We start from the raw sequence: 23,019 nt of genomic DNA on the forward strand, positions 1-23,019 counted from the left end.
ATCTCAGGATATATGTGCCAGTTACCTGATAAATCTTTTTCTCACTGATAGTTTAGTAATCTGTACTTGATAATCACGCTGCTTTTGCTGCGCTGGAAATCAGCTCGCCATGCACTGACATCCTGGTCATCCTTTGAAAGACTTGTGTTATACACAACAGCCAATCAGAGAAGGCAGAGTTGCATGGTGTGTCTGCCTGAACCAATGATAAGCCAAGAGTGTTTCTCCCTAAACCAATGAGGAGACAGGGAGTGTGTCTCAGACAACCTCATATTTCCTGCAAACACTGTAAGAAAACTGTAGTCGCTGATCACAGTTCTGCCCTCATTGAAACTGAGCTTAAAAGCAGCAAGATATGAGGAAAATAGCAGGCAATTATCTGCTATAAGAGCTGACTCTCGTATCATTTCTGAGCTCACAACTGAATATTTGCTCTCAACCTTTTACCTTCTCTAGGCTTCTTTGTTTTAGGAGACTTTCTTGTTCTTCCATCTCTAGGACCTGTTTCTTCTCACTGGAGATCTTTTCCTATGAACAGCTTATCTTTCTTCTCCAATGAATCTTATGGGTAGATTGATACTATCCTCCGTGATATTTTCTTTTGAGCTGCTTTATCCATTTTCCTTAGAAGAACCATGTCCTTTACAATGTGTTTGGAATGTAGTTTCATAGAATAAAGGCATCTGACTCTTTTTTTGTAACTAAGATCAAAGAGTTGATTGATTCTTTCATCATCCTAGATCAAATGCTTTATTTTGTGCTTGTCTTACAATGATACTTTTCGGGTTACACCCCCTTTTTCACATTGTTTAGTCTCAACAATTCTACACAACCATATATGTACAAACTCCTGAAGAGACCACAGGTGTTACTGTTATTGGCATCTTTGGGATCAGCAGCTCCACGAAAGACAAATATGTACCAAGTTCTAATAGCTGTTGTGTCTGTAAGTAACATAAGAAGGGGAGCAACTTTATCTACCTTTTTGTCTCCATTTTGTATCGAACACTAATTTATGAGGCTTTATGAATATTGTTTATTTAAGGCCGAATGGACACGAGTGTGCACAGATTCTGCATGAGGAATCCCGCACGGAATCCACCCATGCCCGTGGCCAGCGACCCTTCATACCTGTCCGTGTCTTCTTTCTTCTGTACTGTGGATTTGCCGGCTGTCACGCTGAGGCACATGCGCAGTGCAGATTTCCCCATACTGTCACTAGGCAATGATGTGGGTCCCACAACCTTTTCGGAATTGTCATTCCAGATAGGCCACGGATCGGACGGCTTCCATTGACATCAATAGAAGCCGTCCATGCGAACAACACTCCAAAATGGAGTGTTGATTTCCGCTCGTGTGTGGATTAATCACTTTTGACATTGCATCCTATGGACGGCTATTGTGCGGAACCCGCAGCCAGATGCCCACTGCGGATTTCACAGCAAAAATCTGCAATTGTGCATTCGGCCTCAGCCAGTAATTCCCAACTGGTAGCAGCACCATGGAGCACTATGAGAACCCACCAGGGTTGCTGTGGTAGGCTGGGAATAAATAAGCCGCAATTGGGATTTTTTATCCCCTCCTTTCTAGCTCACTGGTGATGGCAGAGACAAGTGGAAGTTCTGCCCATGGCTAGCTGTGATCCAATGGAAGCAGAAGGCACATTCTATCCTCTAATGACATCAGAGGATGCCTGGGGGAAGCATCAGCTGCAAGACTGTGTGACATAACCTTTGCAGACAGTAGTGAGAGAGGCAGTGCATTTCTATTACCAGAACCAGCCCCAGTAAGTGGCCAAGAGCAATGTTGAGTCAGGAGGTAACTGTCTTTTGTTAAAAGAAATCAATTACCTCCTGTTGTTTGGGGAATGTAGAAACGGGCATTGTGAGGCCACACGTTGTTTGGGGAGGGCCAGTGAAACTGCACATTATGGGCGCTTCTGAGACTGGCACTATAGGAGAATGTGAGATCTAAGGCAGACACTATAGGGGAATCTGAGGTTGGGGCCCTTTAGCAGCATCTAAAGTAGACAGGCACTATGGGAGCATATTAAAGAAGATGTGGATGTCTGTGGTTGTCACTATGGGGTATCGAAAGCCTTGAGGCCAGGATCCTTTAGGGGCATCTGTGACGTGCTATTAGTAGAGGGGCCACTCTTAGAGGTACTATTATTACTCGGGCCACTCAGAGGGGGCATTATTACCACTGGCATAACGGAGTAAAATCATACGTCCTAATAAGCTGTGCACCTAGCCCCACCCCCTGTCCACACACCCCTTTTTAGGAAGGGATGCCCTGCAGTAAAAAAAAATCCCAGGGGGTGCCCCTAAGACTGAAAAAGTTGGGAAACGCTGATTTAAGCTATACCTTAGAATATGAAACCATTGCTCTTATTCGGGATCCATTTCTTCGGGAAGCTTTACCCTTTTCTGTTATTTGGAATCAATTCCTTTTATCCTCCTCTTCTCTATGGGATTGATTCTATTTTTGTGAAAATTGTGCCTCTTTATAAAGTATAATAACCTGCAAACCTTACTGAAGTCTCCTGAAATATTCAGTAAATGAATGCTTCGGTGGTACAGCTCACTTAACCCTTTAATTCAAGTATATAAAACGTATCTTGCAGAATTTGGCAGCTGCTTTCAGTTCTGTCTGCAAAACAGTAATTGCCTTAGTTTTGGATGGGCTTATATAATGTAAAAGCCGCTCAGCCCACAAAGATCTCCACCCCCAACTTAGACTGCTGGTTGCACCTGTGCCTTAGGAGGCCAGCGCAGACATATAGACACCCAGTGAGGAGCATATATAGCATGTGAAGGAAGGGGCAAGAAAAGAGCTGCTGCCAGTGCAAGGAGGAATGTGGCCAGCTGCTTCTCCCCCACAGCACAGTGCTAACAGCTTCTGTGCATTTCCCCACACCCCCTCCTCCACTCCCACATCAGCCTGTATGTCAGCTGCAGCAGCACCGGCAGAAGTACAGGGCTGGAGGCTGCACGGGGACAAGTGACTTGCAGCCTCTCCAGACTGTCACAGAGTTACTGGATCCTCCTGGAAAAGTTGTTGGAGTGCAGCTGCCTGGAAGTGGTGGGCTCCATGCTTCCCTCTGCTACTGAGAGCGTTCTTCATGAAGGTCCAGCTGTCTGGAAGTGCCAATGGTGGGGGATCCAGCACTGACTGAGCGTGCAGCAGCCTGTGTGGCCAGTGGTGGGGGATCCAGCACTGACTGAGCGTGCAGCAGCCTGTGTGACCAGTGGTGGGGGATCCAGTACTCATTGAGGGTGCAGCAGCCTGTGTGATCTGTGGCTTGTGAGCTGTGTGATCATTGCCCCTCCTGTACAAAGAGCAGCAAGGGAATTCCACAGTGCTGAGCTCCTGGAGTGACATCAGCTGAGATCATCTTGTGGGATCTGTGTTACATGGGCACTCTGCAGCTGGTGATCTGTGCCCATCACATGACAGTCTACTCATCACAAGAAGGAGATTGGAGCAGTTGATGGCAGGGGCTCTGGCTGGAGGTGGCACTTTGTGACAGGGTGTCACACAGGTTGGCTGAGACTAGAGACATCTTGGTGTGTAACCTGTGCTGCTGCTGCTGGGCATGGTGCCCCCACACAGGGCAGAGAATTCCATCTACTGAGGAGGGCTCTCACTCTGGAGGAGAATATGTGGCTTGGTGAGACAGAGCAGAGAGATCGCACGGAAGAGTGCAACTCCAGTGCTGTGGATGAGGAGACGTCCTGTCTCCGGGAGCTCTGCCCCTGACATCTCCAAGTGACAAGAGACGCTGCACCCCCTGGCATCCTTCCTCTACATATGTCTTGTGCCAACTTGTTGTGATCGGATCTGACAGTCGTCAAGTGAAGCCAGGAAGCGCTGCCACCTCGTCCCCAGGTCTGCTCTGTGCATGCACCCCGAGCACCTCGCTCTGCCCTCTGTGCCCACGCCGGTGATGCCATGCCCCGCAACCATAGTGGAGGTGATGAGGGAGGCTCCGGGCTCTGGATGAAGAGCAGCTCTGGAGGGAGAGGCAGGGGCAGGGACCGCTACTACGGCATGAAGGATGTGGAGTCGGGTCGGGGCAGCAGGGTGCTGCTGAACTCCAATAGAGGGGACGGGCTGCTTCTCCTGGGCACAAGTGAAACTGGCAGAGGCGGCACCGGGGGACCGGGAGGTGGCCTGCAGGAGAGCCGCCGGGGGAAGCAGGGAGCTCGCATGAGCTTATTAGGGAAGCCGCTGTCCTACAACAGCAGCCAGAGCTGCCGGAGGAACGTCAAGTACCGGAGGGTGCAGAACTACCTGTACAACGTGCTGGAGAGACCCCGCGGCTGGGCATTCGTCTACCACGTCTTCGTGTGAGTACCTGGCACCACTCTGTGCTGCTAGTCATTCCCATTAAAATCTGATGGAGCCCCGGCATCCTGCACAGGCACATGGGAAAGCCCATGTAGGCTCAGCCCTGGCATCTAACAGGGCATTTAGTGAAAAATATACTGTGCATGTATAATTACTACATACCATATATAAACTTGCAAAAGGACCAATAGTATACAATGCATGGTGGAACCCTGGCATCCTGCACAGGCACATAGGCTTTCCCATGTAGTCTTAGTCCTGTCATTTTATATGGTATTTATTATATACCAGTGAAAGTTATATTATGCGCTATAAGTACTACATACTGTATATAAAGTTGCAAAGGGGCCAGTAGTATACAATGCATGGGGGGGTCCTAACATCCTGCACAGGCACATGGGCTTTCCCATGTTCTGGCATCTAACAGTGCATTTATTATATACCAGTGAAAGTTATACAATGCACTATAATTACTACATAACGTATATAAACTTGCAGAGGGGCCAATAGTATACAATGCATGGTGGAGTCCTGACATCCTGCACAGTCACTTGGGTTTTACGTGTAGGCACAGTTCTGGCATCCAACAGGGCATTTATTATATATAAGTGAAAATATACTATGTACTGTAATTACTGCATACTGTATATAAGCATGCAAAAAGGACAATAGTATACAATGCTAAGGCACATGGGCTTTTACATGTAGGCACAGTCCTGGCATCTAACAGGGCATTCATTATATACCAGTGAAAGTTATACTATGCACTATAATTACTACATGCTGCATATAAACTTGCAAAGAGACCAATAGAATACAATGCATGGTGGAGCCCTGATAACATGCACAGGTAGATGGGCTTTCCCCACATGGGCACAGCCATGGCATCTAACAGGACATACATTATATACAAATGAAAAATATACTATGTACTGTAATTACTACATATTGTATATAAACACGCAAAGGGGCCAATAGTATACAATGCATGGTGGAATCCTGACATTCTGCACAGTCACTTCGGCTTTTACATGTAGGCACAGTCCTGGCATCTAATAGGGCATTCATTATAAACTAGTGAAAGTTATGCTATGCACTACAATTACTACATTCCATATATAAACTTGCAAAGGGACCAATAGTATATAATGCATGATGGAGCCCTGGCATCCTGCATCACTTGGGTTTTCCCATGTAGAAACAGCCCTGGCATCTTATAGGGAATTACATATCACTGTGATCTATGTTCAGCACTGTAAATACTACAAATTGTAGGTACGCCTATTTAGTATTCCAATAGAGCAAAAAAAAATTGCGTGTTTTAAAGACATTATTAATATTTTGAAGGGAATTGTATAGTTATGTGCTCTGTGTAATTGCCAGATGACACTGTATATACATTTATATATATGGCTTTATTAATGTGCATTGATGGAGAAGACACTTACAGTTACGCTTTTAGTCAAAAGGTCTTTCATATGTAAAGAAAGTCCTGGCATCTTTCTGGGTACTACTTACCATTGTGAGCATTAATGACTACATATGCAAACCTATATATGATTCTGAAAGCTGCTAATGTATTATTATTCTCAAGGGGAAGACCCCGATGACACTTACAGTCATATGGGCTTTTCCACGTAGGACCAATCATGTCATCTCACATGGCATTATGTACTATTGCCAGTGTGCTGGCTCAACAAGTTATGTGCAAGTTTGTGTATGAATTGTGCACTGCTACACGTTAGACAGGAGATGAGATCTGCAAGTGAAGCCTGTTAACATAGCCATAAATGGTGTTATTTTTCTGACAATTCAGTGAAGATTTGACATTTTCCCACAAACAATGTTTCTGTTGGACTATTCATTATGTAATAACTTGTGTAGTTTTATGGTCACCAGTCATTTGCTTTGAATATTCAGAAAGTGCTTCAACACCACTGGCCACTGTGGAAAATAGACATTTGCTCTAACATCTGCCTCCAATGGCTGGAAGCTTGAAAATAGCTTTCAGAGATTTCTCCTGTTTTGGCCACATAGAATGATCATCTGCATTATTTTAAAATAGCTGTCTGCTACTATGGCAGTATCTTAGAAATGTTGTCTAATATTACTTCTTCCGGCCACTTGCCTGCAGTATATGATCAATTGGTAGCATAACACTTTCATGTCCCTTCTATCTATCTATCTATCTATCTATCTATCTATCTATCTATCTATCTATCTATCTATCTATCTATCTATCTATCTATCTATCTATCTCATATCTATCTATCTATCTATCTATCTATCTATCTATCTATCTATCTATCTATCTATCTATCTATCTATCTATCTATCTATCTATCTATCTATCTATCTATCTATCTATCTATCTATCTATCTATCTCTATTTGTACCCGCATAGGATGTATCTGAGAAGACCCAATCATTTTACTGATAGAGCTCCACCACAGTACTAAAATGCCACTTTGAGAAAAATGCCCCCAATTTTGGGCTGCTTTAGAGGCAGTGGCTTGAAGGCAGCTGACTGTGGACCAGCGATGAATGCAGATTACTGCAGACATATGCGTTTGCAGAGGAAGCCCTGCCACTTGTTTGAGACAAGTGAGATAAGTTTCTGAAATAGTAATGGGTGTGTTATTATCCAGGGCATAATTAGATTTCTGCTTATGGCTGAGAGAAGGAGGAAACCACTAACTGTTCCTGGTGGGCTCTGTCTGTGTGACTCATACTGTACTTTTATAGTGTCTAGAAAAACTAAAGCTTTCATTATCATTGCTCTCATGTTACATTAAACCTCACACTCTACCAGTCTTTTATCATTAGTGTTGACCATTTGTTTCTATTGCTATGCTGCTGAATCTGCAACATCCAGTATGTGTCATTGCATTAGTCATTTCAAATTGTAGGAAACGACTGTATGACAGGTGTAGCCACAAATAAATGACGTATGTGGGAGCCCAGGCGTACACTCTTTTTAGGAGAAAAATGCCATTATTGCTGTATGTACTTATAAATATGACATATTTTATATGCATTTGTGCCATTTTTCAGTTTCACGGCATAGATTTTCCGTTCAAGCTTGTGACTAGTTTATATTGTACTTGATGCCTAGGCCACAAATTAACATCTTGTAATTGGAGATCTGTCTGCTTTATCTAGAGTTTTCTAAAGTGTTCAATATACTGCTCTTTTAGGCCGGGCTCACACAAACACATTTGAATAGCTCTAAAAAGAACCTATACAGGTGAATGGAGGCATGAAAAAAAGCATCGATAGAGTCAGCGGGGCAACAGTTGCAGCAAGCCCCACTGGTTTTACAACATGACAGGTCCTCTCTCAAGCTTGACATACACATTTGATGTATATCGGCCAAACCTGCCTCTTATAGATGCTGGGAGAGATAAGGATTGGTCATTTTATCTTGCCTGATCCTCATGTGCTCAGGGAGATAAGCCAGGAGTTTGACAACAGCTTTCTCACCTCTCCCTATTCAGAAACATCAGAATGGCTGAGTGTGCATGTGTATGGGGGAAGAGGGAGTCAGGAGAGATAGCTGTCATAGCTATTGGCCAACTAGCATTCACCTGATAGTGATCTATAGTTTATGGACAGCCTAATTGGCCACTGTCTACAGTGGGGCTCATGATCCAATTTTCCTCTAATATACCTATACATAAATACTGTCCTATTACGCTATGTCACCTATTGATGATTATTTTTCACATTCATTTTTACTTTAATCAATATTTCATCATTGTATTGTGGCAAACGATTAAAAGCACATTCTATTTCCCCTATATTAATTGTATAATTACAAAGCACACACCAACTATATACATGAAGTAGGCTTCTATCGTATATGTGACCGTCACATACCATTTTGTGTCTTATACTATGTTCTTGCATTATAATGACTTGAGTGCAACCCACTTTAACAATTATCGATAAATAATGCTTATGAATTCTTTCTATGTCAGAATACGATGACTGTTTATAGTCTACGGGTGGTTTACAGCCTCGCTTTACTCATTCTTGTATATTCCTTGCTGGTAACAATCCTACTGGATACGTGAGTACAATCCTTGGGAGTCTGCTTCTAGAAACTGTTTGTCTAATGAACTGACTGCCAAAAGACGGTCTTACTAAATATATAATGTTACAAGTTCAGAAATACACTGAAACATATGCAATATTCATATCCTAGATAAATTGTTGTTATGCATGAGCACACATCCCTTCACAAGTGCTTAGAGCTTTCTGACTGATTCATATAGTACATGGGAGAAACAACACAAGCCTTATGATTAAATTTCAATTACCATGTGAACACTGGAAATCACATGTAACATCGGAAATTTACTGATTTCATTACTGGAATCTAATATTAACTTAAAGGGGTTCTACGCTAATCTATATAATTACTTATGCAGTTTAGTGCTAACATCAAAGTACAGAACTTGACATCACTCACATGAGTATTTGCTCCCAAGGGGACTCAAAATCCAATTTCCCAATTCCAGACACGCACATACACCTTGGGGCCAAGTGTTTGTTTTTGCTCAATAAGAAAAGCAGCAAAATTGTGTCGATTGTAAAGCTATAAGGCATCTTGAAGGGGTTGCTACATGAAGCTGGTCCTTTTCAAAGTAGAAGCTGGCCCAATGATCAGCTGGTAGTTTGGCTTTTCCAACCAGAAGCAATTAGTGGTTATAACTAGTAATTAGTGGTGCTCTCGGTACATTTGCAGGAAATGTAGTAATCCATGCCAAGTTGAATGTATGGTTGACCATGTTATATACTGACGGGCAAGATCTGCGTGAGTGTCTCTCTACTGTTGCTTATAGTGGTACATTAACCAGGAAACCTCCTCTCTATGAGTACACATTGCCTAGCAGGGCATATAGAAAGGGATTGTCTTTATGAGGTGGGTTTCAGATATCTTTTGTTGAATCTATGGCCACTTCCACATGAGTGTATTAAGGGTGCAGTATCCCAGCCCAACCATGGGTCTACTGACCTGAACCCACAGCATCATAGAGCCCTATGATTTTTTGAGTTTGGGTATCACGGCTCATCGGCCATGTTGGATCAGGACTGGGGTGACATTATGGGGTCAGCCCCAGCCCACGTCATCTATACTCAGATGCATGACAGTTTAATTTCAACACAGGATGCCAACATGAATGCTTCTCTACGAGAGTGTGGATGGATTGGTCAACTGGGAGGCGTGTGTCTCAACTGGCCAATCAGAGCCTGTATGTTAAATCTATTCTAGCTCCTCCTCATGGAGGACGCTGGTTATACTTCTAGTCTGATGGTGTATTTGGCCACATTGGTGACTCTTGTCCTGCTCCACTGTCAGATAAGTCTGTTTAGTGTAAAGAATATTCCAGGGTGTTGTGACATCTAATTCCTGACTATGTGCACAATCCACTCTATGCAATTTAGGTGTTGGTGTAAAATACTATTATGAAGCACTGATCATAGAATAACTTTATCATTGTTGAGGATCAGTAACTAAGTGCAGTTTTCTGTAAATTGGGGATTCTGTAAGATTGTCTGTCATAGTCCAGAGATTCTGTTCATGATTACATTGCATTAGTGATTTTTTTTTACATATTTACAAAGGAAACAATCAAGCTGAACTTGATGGTGGGTTTAGAAAAGATGAGAGAGAGCTAGCAAATCATGTGCTTGCTGTCATTTAGGAGACTCATGGGAAATCACTCATCCTAAGCTCAGGTATAATAGTGCTGCACTTTGTGAATGTTGTTTACCACCACTATAGTTTATTATGTTGTGATGAATTTCCTGTTTACAACAAATAATGATGCCTAACTACTTTTTGGTACAATGTGTTATTTATTTTCAATCTCATCCCCATTGTTACTGTCTCTGGAATAATCATATGCATTCACATGCCAGTGGAGGATTCAGGCCCAATTGAATAGGTACAGATACACCAGAATTGTATTAATCAAATGTAGAAGGGCTGAGTGTTTTATTTGACATAAGTCGTCATGATAAACCTACTGAGCTAGGACTCATGACTATGGCCATATGTGATGGGGTTCGATACTGTCACAACAAATTAGGAAAACATTTATTAAGCTAAATTTTTGGAAAAAATCTTTTTGCATTGTCCTGACAATATTATTAACACTTGAGACTCATTAACATGGCATATACAATTTTAGTCTGTGAGATATGCGTTTTTACAGACCAAAGTTGTGCGTATTCACTGGGTATTGCACATTTTTTGCATGCATATTCATTGCATTTTTGATGAGCGCAAAAAAAAAAAAAAAATGCAATAAAAGGTGTATATACGCCTGTGTGAATGAGCCCTAAATATATGTATCAAGTTATTTCCATGAGTCATTCCTCATTCTGTGAAGTTCGAAATTAACAAGCAAAACTCCACTTGTCTCCGCATTAAATTGGCCACATACAGTGGTACAGTAAGGCCCAATAGAAGCCTACAGATACAATATTACATCTCCAATTAGGCTAAGGTCATATGGAGCTTGCTGCTATTTGTTGTATTTTGAGGGCAACGATATAACAGATTGACTTCAATAACTTTAAAAACCATGTGGTTTATATGCTGTCCCCATTTAGGGTTTGAGATAAAGCAGTTCTAAGAACATTTCCTAGAACTACTTCATTCCGAACACCAAAACCACCAATCGAGGCCAAACCAACGAAGAACCAGAGCAACAAAGTGTGAACGTAGTATCGGGGCAGGAGGTCAGGGAACTCGATGGCTGTTGCCCCAATAAAATGTATTAAATTCTAATGTGTTAAATGCCAGATTCAGCTTTGCTACATATGTGTTATACCTGTAACATTCTCACCAAGGGTAAGTAATGCTATGAGTTACTGCATTTTATCTGTTCTTGTTTAGAGAAGCTGCTGCTTCCTCAAGGCAGAATGTCTGTAGTCCGCGTGTTAGTATGCATGATGACCCGTGGTTAATGTCACCTCCTGGCTGCCACAGGCCTTCGCTCTCACAGCCAAGAATCTACGGCTGAGCTGTAAATGTAATGTTAGCATGTTTATTCTCATCATCCAACAGAGATTTAAGAGAGAAAATGCTTGGCTAAACCTGTGTAAATGGGGCGCAGGTTTGAGAGTTCTTGGACTGCTGTTGGTAGAGAAGTCTGCGTGCTCAAACTGAGCACATAATGAGCGACTGATTGAAAACAAATGTTTGCTTTGCCCTGAAGACTAAAATGTTTCCAGTGATTTGAAGGGGTTGCTACTGTTTTCCCACAATGTTTGCTTGTCATGTTACGTAGTCTGTGGTTAGAATTAATGTCCTTTGCAACTGGAGTGGTAATTTTATTTTATTGGAATGGTTTCCTTTTTGTACGCAAATCACATTTCATTTATTCTTTGCTCCTTTTAGCAAGTCATAAATAAATCTTGTAGTCTTTCATCAAGAAGAAAACTTACCGTCTTGTAAAAAAGTCAAGTTATCAAAACTGCAACTGGCATTTAAAGCATAATTTATTAAGGCACTCAATTCCAAGATAAAATACTGCAGTATGGTTATAGCCAGGGGCGTAGCTATAGAGGATGCAGGGGATGCGGTTGCACCCGGGCCCAGGAGCCTTAGGGGGCCTATAAGGCTTCTCTTCTCCATATAGGGAACCCAGTACTATGAATAAAGCATTATAGTTGGGGACCCTGTTACAAGTTTTTACATCGGGGCCCGGGAGCTTCAAGTTACGCCTCTGGTTATAGCTAAGAGCGTAAGCCTCTTTTACACACTTTTTGTGCTTTTTCAAGAATACCATGAATTTTGAGCCTTTTCAGTGGCATGTTTTACTTTGTAACATTCATGTTTTATTCTACTGAATAACCCTTTCAGTTCCTTGTAGGCTCTTCCATACTAATGTGTTACTTTGGGTACAGTTATTTGTTATCTTGTTAAATAAAAGTAATAACAGGATTAGTATGTTATGTTTGGATGGTAAATACAACTTGTTTAATGAATACACTATTCATGTGGTATACAATAGGTAGGTTGTATCGTTTTATCCTGGAGTTGTTTCTTGTTAATGCTTTCATGTAAATATTGCGACAAATGTGTTCTGGCAGCAGGGACAACTCGCTCCCTGAGATTTCTCCCAACCCACTAATAAAACTTATGTCAGCTCTTACCTGCCTGCCAGGCATTACCACATGAGCACCTCGGGCATCAGGCATACGCTCTCTGTGACTCACCTTTTCTCTTCATCCTATACTCATTCTTTCTCATATACTGGCTTGGACAGACTGTCTATATTCTGAGCTTAACTTTAGCACTTTTCCCATCAGTGAACTGTGTCTTTAAGTGATCCAAAACTTTTCATGTTATTGCAGCAATTTATGGAGAACTCTATCAGAGTATTGGATGGGTTTATATAGTAGTCAGGTCTCCCTCAAGTAGCCAGTTACTGACCAAGCTGATTATTGCATTGAACCAGATGACCCTGGAGGTCCTTTCCAACTCTACCATTCTATGATTGTGAGTGAACCTACAGTGCCAGCTGTCTACTGTGCCTCCTCTGTGCATGGCAGTCCTATGGGCAGTTGTTGTAGGGCTACCAGCAGGTTTATGAAGGAGCTACAATGATTTTTATTGCTGCTGGGTCACAACTCATGACATGATTGTTCCTATAATGAGCAAAGCATCAGGACTGAGCAAGACAAGGTTTAAGTGGATCGGTCTAGTCTAAGGTCCGAATTAATTTTGGGGTCTAATCTGGTGTTTGATGGCTGCTTGTGTGTGTGGTCATGAGGACATGCTTAGAATCTTTGCTTACTTAACGTTGTGGAAAGAGTAGATTTAAGAAATATTTTTGAGGTGGTAAGGGCTTGAAAGTATGGTCTGTAGTACAGTGGAATCAAACAGTATTCCAGTACATGCATATTTTACAAATGCAGCATGCTCTACTTTCATCCATTTTGCAGAAAAAACACCAATTAAAGTATATGAAGAGTGTTACAAATATGGATGCATCAGTATGTTATCTGTGGGTCATGTGTATTGCATTAGTATTGCACACTTTTTTCAAAGAGACTGACTTATGTCATTAATTTCCTCTCCTAGAAGGCAGCCTGTCAATATTGTGGATCTGGAATACTCATGCAGTCTAGTCTTCACAATGCTGCAATGTCATACGTTTTTACTCTGATCTCTGTTTGCCAATCAACCAATGCTCTGCACTGAAGGCCCTTTTACACAGAACGGTCATTGTTCAAAAAATCGTTTAAATGAGAAAAAATGTAATCAACAAATGAACAATGATTTATTCGGTAATCGTTCATTTAATGCAAGCATAAAAATCATTGTTGGCTTGGGCGCTAATTGTTTAAACCCTCATCGTCCAGTCATTCTTATTCACTAGTACAGTGAAATGAATGACTGAATCATTCTGTTTAAAAAAAAAATAAAAAATATATATATATATATATATATATATATACGAGTATATATTTATTTTTGTGTCTAAACTGCCTAAGCGAATGAGCAAATGGTGACATCATGTGCTTGTTTGCTTGGGCATACGATAATCGTTCCCGCGTAAAAGCCCCCTTAGCCAATAACCTATAACTGTCATCCTCCCTTATTACATTTTCTCACTCCTGTCTGTAGATCGTCTCCCATGCTGCACCATTTTATGAAAGTCACCGCCATAGACCATTAGATATGCTCCTAACATTGTCAGCCAGATGGATGTGGATCCACCTTGCCGGTTTGACTTTGTGTTATCTGAGTAGGAAGCACCTGGGGAACCCCACTTTTCACCCTTGATCCCTCCAAGTGGACTATGGTCTTTGCTGCGGGGTCCCTGAGCTGTTACACATATAGTCCTGGTTGTGTGGCTGCTGACATGGCACTGCACCAAGGTGTGGTACCTGATAGTGTGAACAGGTGCTTATCCAGAGAAGAGGTTCTAGTCAGCTCGGGCAGCACAGGTGCAATAATGATGTTCAAGCAGAAGGTCAGGGTAGGCAGCAACGGAGTCCAGAATACAGAGCCGAGGTCAGGGAGCACAGAAGTCTGAAATTGTCACTCATCCCATTCCTTTTAGATCGCAAGCTCTTATGGGCAGGGCTTAGTCTCTCTTTTGTATCAGTATTCATTTGTTTTAATCACCTGTCATTTTACTTGTTTGTCAACTCCACAATGCTGTGAAATATGTTGGTGTATATAAAAAGGATTACCATCTGTGATGCATATATAATATGCTTGTATGAAACTAACCTAATTCCACTCACCAACTGCGAGTGGAATGTAAATGCTATCTTCCATTGCCAAAATACACTCACCTGTATCCATAATGTCCCATTAAGATGAAGCTTTTCTTGCTGATTGCTTGAAACAAAAGGTTGACCATATAACCCCTAAATAATAACCTGAATACTAATCTATTTGGAAAGCTGCATATTACTTTTAATATTATTATGAGAAATGATATGTTTTTGCAGATAATCAGCACAAACCCACACTCCGCATTAGAAGGCAGATAAACAAGAAGGGGGTGGGAATAGAAAATGTGATGCACCAGAGTACAGCATGGTAAACAAGGGTAATCGCCAACTGCGTTTAACTAATTGTCTATATGGAAAGAGTGCCAATTTTAAATTGCAAATAGCATATTTGGCAAGTAGAAATGGCAAAAGAGCTGAGAAAAGCAGCTTACTTTCTTAATGCATTTGCCTGAAATGTGGGTGGTAGGTGTATTGTATCCTGTTGTTTTCCCTAGATGATCAGCAGTATAGCAGGAACACTTCATACTAAAACTAAAGTACAAATGAGTAAGGACTACCTAACTCTGATACTTATTTTGGTAAACTGTATATTGTATCACAATTGCTAAAAAGTTTTCAATATTAATGACTTTCTGAAGAAGCTTGATGGAAAGCATAGCCAAATAGACAACACTCAGTATGTTTTAGTTAGCAGATTTCCAATAATTTGACCATGCTAGTACAACTGGCTATTACTAATATGCTTAACTATCCTCAATAACCAGCTCCAGTAATATAGAATTAATGCCTAATGGCACTTTTACACAGTGCGATTCTCATTTGCCTAAGCGAACGACTTGGTGATGTCATCACCAGCTCATTCGCGCTCATGCAACGTGTTTAGACTGCACGATTCTTGTTGAGAATCAAGCAGTTCTTGCGCACTAATTGTTAAGTGTTTCACATTCCTATCCCAGTCATTGTTGTAAGGCTTGTCTAAAGAATCTGTCATTGACTTGCAGGAATGCTGCCTTCGAATAGGTGTCCATGTAAAGGTATTGTTCCATCTTCCCTATTTGCATGTATCCCAGAGGAGCATGCATGGCCATATAAGTCTCCTCACTTACCCTCTAGGTGCTCTCCTTAAGGAGAAATGATACACCTCCTGACCCACATTCCTATGTGAAATACTGACCGATCAGTATTTAAACTACATGAGAAGTGAACGAGCCGGCTGAAACTGAAGGACAAGCGAGAACTTCAGTCGTTGGCTGCATTTAAACTGAACGATTCTCGTTCAATTTTGCTCATTGAGTTTCTGTATGAACCATTCAGTCCAAGCACAGCATTAGGCCTCAGTCACACGGGCGCATCAGCGCCCGTGTTACTGCAGGAAGGAGACGGACATACCTGAAGACGGCCGTCTCTCTGCAGCGCCGGGAGGAAGAACATGTGACTGGCTCCATTGCCGGTCATGTGTTCTTTCATCAGCGCTGGAGAGAGACGTCCGTCTTCAGGTACGGCCGTCTTCTGTCAGTCACACGGGCGCATCGGCGCCGGTGTACGGGTGCCGATGTGCCCGTGTGACTGAGGCCTTACTGTACATTTTACTGGCCAGATGACTTAATCTCTCAGTAACTAGCGCACATCTTAGTATTTGAACTTCAGCTGTCAGGGCAAAGCTGGAAGTTGTAGTCACACAGCAGCTGGACAACAACATGCTTAATTCAATGTTACATACATTTCCAGAATAATAGCATATTCCATCATTACAAAGCATACCATTCTGAATACTGAACACTTAGGTGGGATAGTTTAATCCACTTACGCCACTTTTGTCAGAAAAAAGTTGCAAACTTTAGTGTATGCCAAAACAGAATATTAGTCACCTGTTCAGACATATATTTGGTAAGATGCCATTTATTATTGCCGGCGGTTTATCTCAAGCAGCCCCTTACAAACAGAATGTAGATAGCCTATCTGTGGTAAAGTTGATCTGACGGATTGAATTTTTTTTGTCTTGATTCCTGTCAAGACTAAATACTTAGAAAGTCAATAATGGCAAATGACTGCACAACTACAGTCTACAAACCGCTTCCTGATCCCAACAACAGAAGTACTGCTAAGGTCTCAGAGCAAGGCAGAGATTTATCTGTCAATAGTTGGCCAGCAGGTTTAGACAAATTTTCGCTTATCACTGGGCAAGGCATTAGGAGGGGGCAGCAAACAGGGCAATTGTCCAGGGCCCACATCCCCAGCTGGGTTCCCTGTCTAGAGCGCCGACGCTGCAACTCAGCAGCAGAGTTGTTGCCATACTTGCAAAAGATCATTTAGACAGCTTGTTCTGCGCTATTAGAAACTCATGAGCTTCAGTCCCGTTTACCTCCTTAGTTTGAGCTGTGCTATCACTATGTGGCACTGTGTATTCCCAATCTTCCTCTCTTGTCTCCTGCTTCAGTGAAGAGGAACCATAGAGAAGGGGACCGGAGAGGAGGATCAGGGATGCATGGTGCCAAATACTGAGTGACAGCACAACCGCGGAGTAAGGAAGTAAAAGGGACTGAAGCCCATAACTTTACAACCAGAAGGGCATAGAGGAAACACTATTTACGCAATGTAAATTTGAGGGGGTACCTAGAGGGAACAGTAAGCTTGTAGGGGCAATAAGGAGGTACTTTAAACTTTTGAGGATGCTAAGAAGGCAGAGTTAACTCATACAGCAATAAGGAGGCAGTGTTGGAGGAGTTTTTCTTTTGGCTGCGATGAGAAACATCTAGCTGTTTCCTGATCAGCTCACCAGGTGTTACAGGAACAGGGGCAATTAGCCAAGGCGATAGCCTTAGGCCACTCTCACACAGGCTTTTATAGGGTTTACGGGGCTTTTCAAACACCCACTAAAAACGCTGTACTGAGCCTCCATTGATTTCAATGGGGCTTCTCAGATGAGTGTTTTAGCGTGGTGTTTCTAATGTGGCGCTAAAAGAATGCTGGGAGTTACAAATACACCATAAGGCGGCTGCCTTGGCTTCTTCCGTAACACCTGGTGAGGTGGTCAGGAAGCAGCCACTGGTTTCTCATCTCAGTCATGAAACTATGAGATGGGACCACCCCTTTATCTTGTGGGGGCACTAGGTATGCCGTGTTAACTTGAGGGGGTAATAACTATGTAGTGTTAATTTTTAGGAATACTAAGGAGGCAGCTTTGATTTGTGGTGGAGCTAAGAAAGTGCTCTAAACCTGTTGGGGCACTATAATTTAGTGGACTCCACAAAGAGGGCTATGTTCCTCTGTGCGAGCACAAAGTGAGTACTGTAACTGTAAGACACTAATGATCATTATTACCTTGTGGGGGACACAAATGGGGCACTATTACAGTGTAGGTGGAACTGAGACGGGCATTGGAGGCAGCAACTGGATAGGGAGTATAGGAATGAGTTGTGACTGGAAGAAGTCTCAATGACAGTCTGGGCCCAGATTGAGAAGAAAAAAGAAAGTGAACAATGCCAATCAGAGGACATGCCACCTGTGATCACTAGAGGTAACTGCACTGTGATCACTATCATTGTGTAGTACTGGCATCTGATTATTCTCGCCCATTTTTAAGGAGGTGTAAGTCATATGTTTTGAAATGCTTTTCACTGCTAGTGCTGCATCAATGGGTCACATGAGCCATCTGAAAAAATATGGATGAGCCATGGCTAGGAGAGGCCCAACCTGAACTTTGCATCAGAGCCCATAAGACTTTAACTGCACTCTTGTTTACAGCGTCTCTTCTTGCTCTGGTGGATGGCCGTAGCAGGGTAAATGTAAATGAGAATTGTCTGTCTCCCCTCCCTTGTGAAGGTAGGGAGCAGGGCATAACTGACAGGGTGGAAGAAGCCTCTGTATATTGGACTTGCAGGCTGGTCTATGGACATACATCAGAATCTGTTCCCCAGTTCATAATATAAACGTTCATATATAATGTACAAGGTTTTAATTGAAAAATGTGTATATGTGTGTATATATATATATATATATGTATATATATATATATATATATATATATATATATATATATATATATATATATATATATGTATATATATATATAATGTGTGTATATATATTATACCAAGTAGATAACTAGATTTTAAAGTCAGTGAATAGTTGCAATACAAACATGTTCTGAAATAGCTGAAAGTATGGCATATTTCAATAGGGAAGCTAATTTTCTGCATAGTGTGTAGGTTTGAAATTACCACTTTTTCTGCATTTAATGGAATGACACATGCAGATAAAAGGTCCCATGCTGTCTTTGTAAATGAAAATTTACATAAATCCCTTCGCCCTTACATTATGTAGCCCTTGAATTACAGTTGGGTAGTTGCCATGCAACTCCCAAACTTGAGGGATTTTTTTCCATTTGATCTTCTCACCAAGTCTGAATGACTTCCTAGATGTATTGGACAAGCTTATTTCCACTCCAAATAACAGCAGGTAGAAAAGTGAATGTTTGAAGTAATGAGCGCAGCACTGAGGGACATGCAGCGCAGTCATTTTCACCTAAGTACGCTTCAGTCGTGGAAAATATACTGAGATTAAAGTCTGGAATTTATAAGATTCTGTATATAATTTGCAAACTGAAATTTACTTAGACTGTAAATTGTCTAAAATATATGTGGTTACTGGATACCTTAAAATTGGGATTCCTCCATTATAAGTTAGATATATAAGATGTTGCCTCTAAATGTGGAGGAATCGACTTACAAGAAAAGACCGTCTACTTTAGCATTATAAATCTAGTGTTTTACAAGTCTAGGTGTGCATGATCTGCAATGTCATTCTGTGCGGTCCCCAGCTGTCTGAACACATAAAGGTCTGTCTGTAATGTGGCTGCTGCCATATAGTTTCTATGTCAAGAAGGAGAGGGACACACAGCTCCATAATAGGTACTGGCGTAACTATAGAGGATGCAGGGGATGCGGTTGCACCCGGGCCCAGGAGCCTTAGGGGGCCCATAAGGCTTCTCTTCTCCATATAGGGAGCCCAGTACTATGAATAAAGCATTATAGTTGGGGGCCCTGGTACTGGTTTTGCATCTGGGCCCAGGAGCTTCAAGTTACACCTCTGATAACAGGGATGGGTAAGTATTAAGCCACACCATATAGAAACGTCCTGGAATTTCCGTTAGCGGAATCGCTGCAGAAATCCTGCAGCATTTTTAGTACAAGCCATGTAGAGGGGATTTAAAAATTCTACACATGGTGCAGAAATTTTCCACAATGAATCCACAGAGTTTTTAAAAAACATTGTGGATGTCTTGGTGTACCGTGGAATTCAGCGCTTGCAATAGAAGTGTTAAATTTTGCTGCTGATCCACAATTAAAAACGGTACTAAATTAGCACCATTTATGTACAGATTTCACTACTGCGTATTTCCAGTGGAATTTCAGAATGTCTGCAATGATCTTGCTAAGTGTGAAGGTACCCTTGATGGTGCACTGTGTAGTCATAACTGGTTCCCCCTTATATCAGAAGAATGGGGTACCTTGTCCTTTGTTTGACACTCCAGATAGTACTAACATACATTAACACAAAAAAGAGGAGAAGATATATTTAGGTGCAAGTTTGAATTATGCATCCAATGTCTCCAATGTAGATAATGGTCACAATAGCATGGTCAGTATAAGTGGATAACTTTAGTGCATATACAGAGTTCCTGCACTGAATGACTGGTGACAGTCGTATGTAGAGGTCACAGAGAACTACGGCTCTGAATGACTGGTGAAGTCACAGAGAAATACGGCTCAACGCGTTTCTCCGCTCGCTTTAGAGCTGTTGGCGACATCTTCGCAGACAACCCACTTTCCTGCCAATTTAATCCTACTGATTATATATCCTAAAAGAGGAAGATAGCTTAGTCAATTAAATGATTGACGCTATTAATCCCACTAAAGATTTTTTGGTCAAATATACATCTGTGGCTCCTGATGAACCGCTCTAAAGCGAGCGGAGAAACGCGTTGAGCCGTATTTCTCTGTGACTTCACCAGTCATTCAGAGCCGTAGTTCTCTGTGACCTCTACATACGACTGTCACCAGTCATTCAGTGCAGGAACTCTGTATATGCACTAAAGTTATCCACTTATACTGACCATGCTATTGTGACCATTATCTACATTGGAGACATTGGATGCATAATTCAAACTTGCACCTAAATATATCTTCTCCTCTTTTTTGTGTTAATGTATGTTAGTACTGTTAGTCAGCCCGTATATGTTTTTAAGAGTTTCTAATAAACTATATTCTTTTAGTCTATACCTGTGAAGGGCTTTTAAGAAAAATTTACATATAGACTTCCCGTCTCTGTGATAGACACTCCAGATAGGTGTATAAGAGAGCTGGCCATCTCTTTATTGTAGTTTATGGGAGTTGTGAAATGTTAGGTAGTAACCACAGCACCCATAATCTAGAATGGACAAAATTACATGCATACATAGTATTCCCCTCTCTGTAGGGGATCCCCATTCTTCTTATAGGTGGAGTCCTGGAAGTGGATCTGTAGTTATCAGACATTTTGGTATATTTTTGATATGCCATAAATGTCTTGGATGGCAATACCCCCTTAAGTTCTTTTGTGGCCGTGGTAGCCATTGAGTAGGGAATTGTGTCCCTTAGACCAGAAAAAGTTGTGCACCCTTAAACTAGTCAATGGAATCTAATTGCCTAATAAACATGTTTTAATATTAGTCTTTATGGTAATGGATTGTATGAAAGGTTAACGTTTCAGTGGACTGTAGATCCACATGGTGGTGTATAAGTCAGAAATGATGTACAGTTGAAGGGGTTGTCCAGTTATAAACAATTGATGGTTTATGCTTTCCATAGGTTATCAGTAGTAGATATGCAGGGTTCCGTGACACCGGAACCACGCAGATCAGCTGTTCAGTGGACTAGTGCACTGGTGCATTGAGCTTCAATGGGAACTTTGCCTATAATACCACACTTGGCCACTGCAGTGGGAACGGAGCTGTCTGTTTCCTGCTGAAGTCAGCTCAGTTGTCAATTAATGACACTTGGTGTTTTTATTCTTTTAAACCAGGGCATGTCCTGCAGCATACAGCTTAGAGAAAGGCAGCTGTTATCTGCCGAAATATGTCAGCTGCTTGTTAGCGGAAACATGCATTTTTTAATATGTGTCTGAATATTTGAAATAAAGATGTAAAAGAGAAAATCGCATGTAGAAGCTGGCAACTTTATCATACATTGGATTCGTTGTCTGTTGCTGCTGAGACATGCAGCTGACCAAGACTCCACGCTGACCAAGAGATCTCAAGGAGCAGTGGTTTTCTAAAGCCTGGGGTAATGATGAGCCTTTTTTGTCTTTTTTGAGATACAAAGTTCAAGTTGTATCAGAAATACAAGCTATCTGATTGGTGGTGGTCTCACCACTGAGATCCCCAAGATCTTGAAAATGTAGGTCATGTGTCCCCCTCTTCACGTCACTGTGGGAAGTCTTCTCCCACCGTAGTGACATCAGATGGAGCGCTGGGTGAGCATGTGCGGTCAGCACTCCATTCATTTCAATGGGGCTAACTTAAGTACCCGAGCATTTGCTGCTCGGCTATTTCTGTAGTTCCATTAAAAATGAAGCACCCGGGAACCCCGTTCTTGGGTTTGGTGGGAGACCCCAACCAATCCCAAGTTTTTCCCTTTTTCAAAGCATAGGGTATAACTTGTAATTCTGGTACAACCACTTTAAGAGGCATGCTTATCATGATAGATCCATGTGCTACAATCTGAAATCTATCTAGCATAGATTTCTGCTATACAGTAATTTGGCATAAATTATAGTAATTCTAATGGGCTGTGTCACCCTAATACCTAGTCCCCACCCCATTTAAAAAAATTGGCCACAGGCATCATAAAACAAAAATAAAGTCAGACAATAGGCATGCACAAAAAATTTTGATTTTTTTTTCCACCAGAAAATTGGCAGAAGTTACTCATTACGTCTCATGATTTGAATACTGAGTACTTGGATGAAGAACTTTTAGGAACGCTGTACTAACAGACATTCACAGGCATGTATGTAGAATAGTGACATGATAGAGCTAACAAACCCTACGTATAACCAAATGCCAGTTACTTGTAATGCTAGTACGTTTGCTGGCATTTGCAGTACTGTGTCATCATTATAGCCTATTCTGAATCAGCAGTATACATCCATGTAGAATGATTCCAGTTCCAGCGCTCAGACAGTGACTCCACTTATTAATACACATAACCTATGTTAGAACTACGGCGCCTACTGATCTCTAGACATTGCAGAGCCCTGGTTACTTTTTATTACTTGAAAGCGGAAAACGAGGCTGCACTTCAAAAGAGGGACTTGTAGACTTTGATGAGTGATGAGCGGAGTGCAGGGAGAAGAGGG

At 41.7% G+C, this 23,019-nt stretch overlaps 1 protein-coding gene across 3 annotated transcripts in view; it reads left to right on the plus strand.

Annotated features, from left to right (window-relative positions):
• Positions 1 to 3,008: 3,008 nt before the first annotated feature.
• Positions 3,009 to 23,019, plus strand: part of KCNQ5 (potassium voltage-gated channel subfamily Q member 5) — a 563,081-nt gene continuing 543,070 nt past the window's right edge. For all 3 annotated transcript variants that reach the window (XM_066604505.1, XM_066604514.1, XM_066604523.1), the window contains exon 1: positions 3,009 to 4,352. In XM_066604505.1, the coding sequence (XP_066460602.1) occupies positions 3,955 to 4,352 (398 nt within the window). In that variant the 5' untranslated portion in view covers positions 3,009 to 3,954. The remainder of the gene's footprint in view (positions 4,353 to 23,019) is intronic.

This window comes from Eleutherodactylus coqui, chromosome 1 (assembly GCF_035609145.1).
Source record: "Eleutherodactylus coqui strain aEleCoq1 chromosome 1, aEleCoq1.hap1, whole genome shotgun sequence".
Taxonomy (NCBI): domain Eukaryota; kingdom Metazoa; phylum Chordata; class Amphibia; order Anura; family Eleutherodactylidae; genus Eleutherodactylus; species Eleutherodactylus coqui.